Source organism: Empidonax traillii, unplaced genomic scaffold, assembly GCF_003031625.1.
Source record: "Empidonax traillii isolate 1590-97213 ecotype Southwest subspecies unplaced genomic scaffold, ASM303162v1 scaffold518:size600044, whole genome shotgun sequence".
NCBI classification, from domain to species: domain Eukaryota; kingdom Metazoa; phylum Chordata; class Aves; order Passeriformes; family Tyrannidae; genus Empidonax; species Empidonax traillii.
Window position 1 is genome coordinate 108,907 of NW_020955711.1, and position 2,967 is coordinate 111,873.

General features: G+C 46.6%; 1 protein-coding gene across 6 annotated transcripts in view; it reads right to left on the reverse strand.

Moving 5' to 3' along the window:
- MYH10 (myosin heavy chain 10) overlaps positions 1 to 2,967 on the reverse strand; it is a 104,021-nt gene that overhangs the window by 38,242 nt on the left and 62,812 nt on the right. Inside the window, exon 1 of one of the 6 annotated variants that reach the window (XM_027896870.1) lies at positions 2,871 to 2,960. The exons of the other annotated variants lie outside the window; for them this stretch is intronic. Coding sequence (XP_027752671.1) covers positions 2,871 to 2,886 — 16 coding nt within the window. The 5' untranslated portion in view covers positions 2,887 to 2,960. Of the gene's footprint in view, positions 1 to 2,870; positions 2,961 to 2,967 lie in introns of those variants that run through there. 6 annotated transcript variants of the gene reach the window in all.

A 2,967-nucleotide genomic window follows, 5' to 3' on the forward strand; every position in this document is an offset into this window, starting at 1 on the left:
TGGAGCAGCAGGAGGGGCTGAGGGAGCTGGGGGGGCTCAACCTGGAGAAAAGGAGGCTCAGGGGGGACCTTCTGGCTCTGCAATCCCTGACAGGAGGGGGGAGCCGGGGGGGTTGGGCTCTGCTCCCAGGGAACAGGGACAGGAGGAGAGGGAACGGCCTCAGGCTGTGCCAGGGGAGGGGCAGGGGGGACATCAGGAGGAATTCCTCCATGGAAAGGGTGGTCAGGCCTTGGCAGGGGCTGCCCAGGGAGGTTTGGAGTCCCCACCCCTGGAGGTGTCCCAGGCAGGCCTGGCCGTGGCACTCAGTGCTCTGGGCTGGGGGACAGGGTGGGGATGGGGCACGGGGGGGATCCATGGGCTGGGAGGGCTTTTCCAACCTCAGGGATTCTGAGATTCTGTAACTTCATACCAGTATATAAAAGCTTCCTCTGCATTTTTTTAAGTATTAAAAACACTACTATTTGCTCTTAATATTGAGATCCTCTCACTGGTCACACATTCATTAGAAGGGCTCACGAACTGACACATGATCTGTGAAATCAGGGGGTGTCACAAACGGAGCCCACCTTTCACTTTAACTACATACAGAAGCATTTCTGTGCTTTGAGGATAAAAATATACATCAGCACATCAGATAAATCTTACTGTCTTAGGGGTCAAGCAGAAAGTGCTATCAGGATCTTGGGAAAAAACCCCAAAACCAAAGAACTTGAAAATATTAAGCAGCCATGAGCATCATCTTGGTACAGTGGCATAATGGATACTATATAAAGGATACTGCAGTTTAAGGAAGGAGGGTTTTTTTCCCCCCTGAAGTGCTTCAAAACTACACTCAGCTCCTTTCATGAACCAGTAGTGTGGAATTTTTGCCCCAACCCTTCCAGTCTGTAATAAACTGTAGTTTAGGTAAGAATAACAACACTAAACCATAGCAGATGTAGAACTAAAAATCCCATCTGCTAAGCCACTGAAGGAGGCTGGAGACAGCATTTCTGAGGATCCCCTGAAGGAAACTAACCCACTTTCAAGTCCAAGCTCTGTCACTTTTAAGGGCAGGACCGGGTCACACAATTTCAGTTTCATTCATCCTGCACTTCAAAAAAACCCATCATCTCCCTTAGGATGGTTTGGGTTTGAAGGGACCTCAAAGCTCACCCACTCCCAACCCCCTGCCATGGGCAGGGGCACCTTGTTTATAACTGAGAAAGGGCCCTTGAAAAGGTGTAATTGGACAAAGCCCTGACTATCCTGACTCATTTTACTGCTACTGGGTTTTTGATATAACTCCCTGAATTATTACAAAGCCAAGATACTGAAAAGCTCCCTTCACAGATGAACAGCAGCTTTATGAGATTGCTTATGAACTTCTGCCCTCTCAGCAGAAAGGTTTCTTCCAAATCTGGTGAGCATGAAATGACTTTTTAAGTACAGTTTCTCCCTCTTCTTCATACACAAAGGTTCTACTTCTTTCTTTGCCGTCTCTTGCATCTGTCCTTGAAACCATTATTTGTTTATCTACATCTATGATCTACAGGGCAGAATTTGCTTTCCATATTCTTCGACTCAGGTCACATCTCCACTACCCACACAAACTCCTTCCCATCCCTGGAGACAATAACCTGACCTACATAAGACACCTCTAAAAGATGAATCCCTGTCAGAACACTGCAGGGGATGGAGGGAAACCCCTCACAGTGAGATGTGACAACACAGGTGACAAGGGAGAGTCAGTCACACCCTTCAGTAAGATGCAATAACAGACCACAAATCCCAATTTTAAAATACAAGAGGACAGAAATAGGCTTTAACTATGACCTGAGCTTTGCCCCATCTTTGCTTTATAATTCAGCATTTTGTATCCAGCACTATAAACACTCAACAGGATCAGAATATTTATAGCCAGTATTACAAATCAAAATTTATGTCCAAAAACCAATGGTAACACAAGTGAAACCAAGAGAGTCAGGAAGCAAAAAGCATCTTTATCTTTTTACATGGACCAGGACTCGGATGAGTTCTCTAAGCCAGCAGGAAAAGCCAAAAAAACTAATTCCTCACCCAACCTCTTTCCCTCACAGCAAAAATCCAAATCTCGAGCCAATAACTCCTGACCTTCACCTCAGAAATGAGAACAATTTGGGACACTGCAAGGGATCTCCATGAACACCAATTTGGGACAATTCCAAAGTGAGACAGAGAAGAATCTGAGTTGTGCACGTGCAGCAGTTCCTGTGAATGAACAGGTTCCCAGGTTCTCCAAGATGACTTTCCATGAGAGCATTTAAAAGGCTGGCACTGAGGTACTAAAATAAAAACCTCAGCAGCTATTTTTTTTTTTTGGTGAAGAAATCTATCCTCCTCACGTGGTGATTGCATTGCAGGCACTGACACAGCCAAGCCCAGCCACTCCAGGAATCAGCTTGTTCTAAATGCAGCATTCCTGTGTTCTGCCATTGCACTGGGGAAGTTGTGCTTGGCTCCAGGGCTCTTATCATTGGCAACAAAACTGCTGCCAAGGACCAAAGCAAACAGACTGATTGAAGCGTGGACTCCTTCCTAGAGCTTAATCTTTGGAGAGGGCAATAAACAAGACTACAACTGGAATACGTGTTCCAGGCTTAGCAGCCATGCACTAACTCAATCCCCCTGATGGACACTCACATCTGTCTGCAGGATGGGGATGGAAGAGGGGAGCTTTAGTAACTGCCTGTTGGCTCCTCTCACCCCAGCCCTGGCCCCATTTTGGCACAGAACACTATCAGGGATGCTCAGCAGACTGCTCTGTGTTTTTCAAGACGTGCACAGGACAAATGGCAGGAAGAAAACTCCAGCACAAGTCAGGGGAAGCCACGCAGACGTGATCAACTCACCGGTGTTCTCTGGCATAGAGGCCTGATCGGTATTTCTCTCCTTCTTAAAGGAAATATTTCCAAATTGCAGCACTGAAGACACCACTTTCAGCATTGC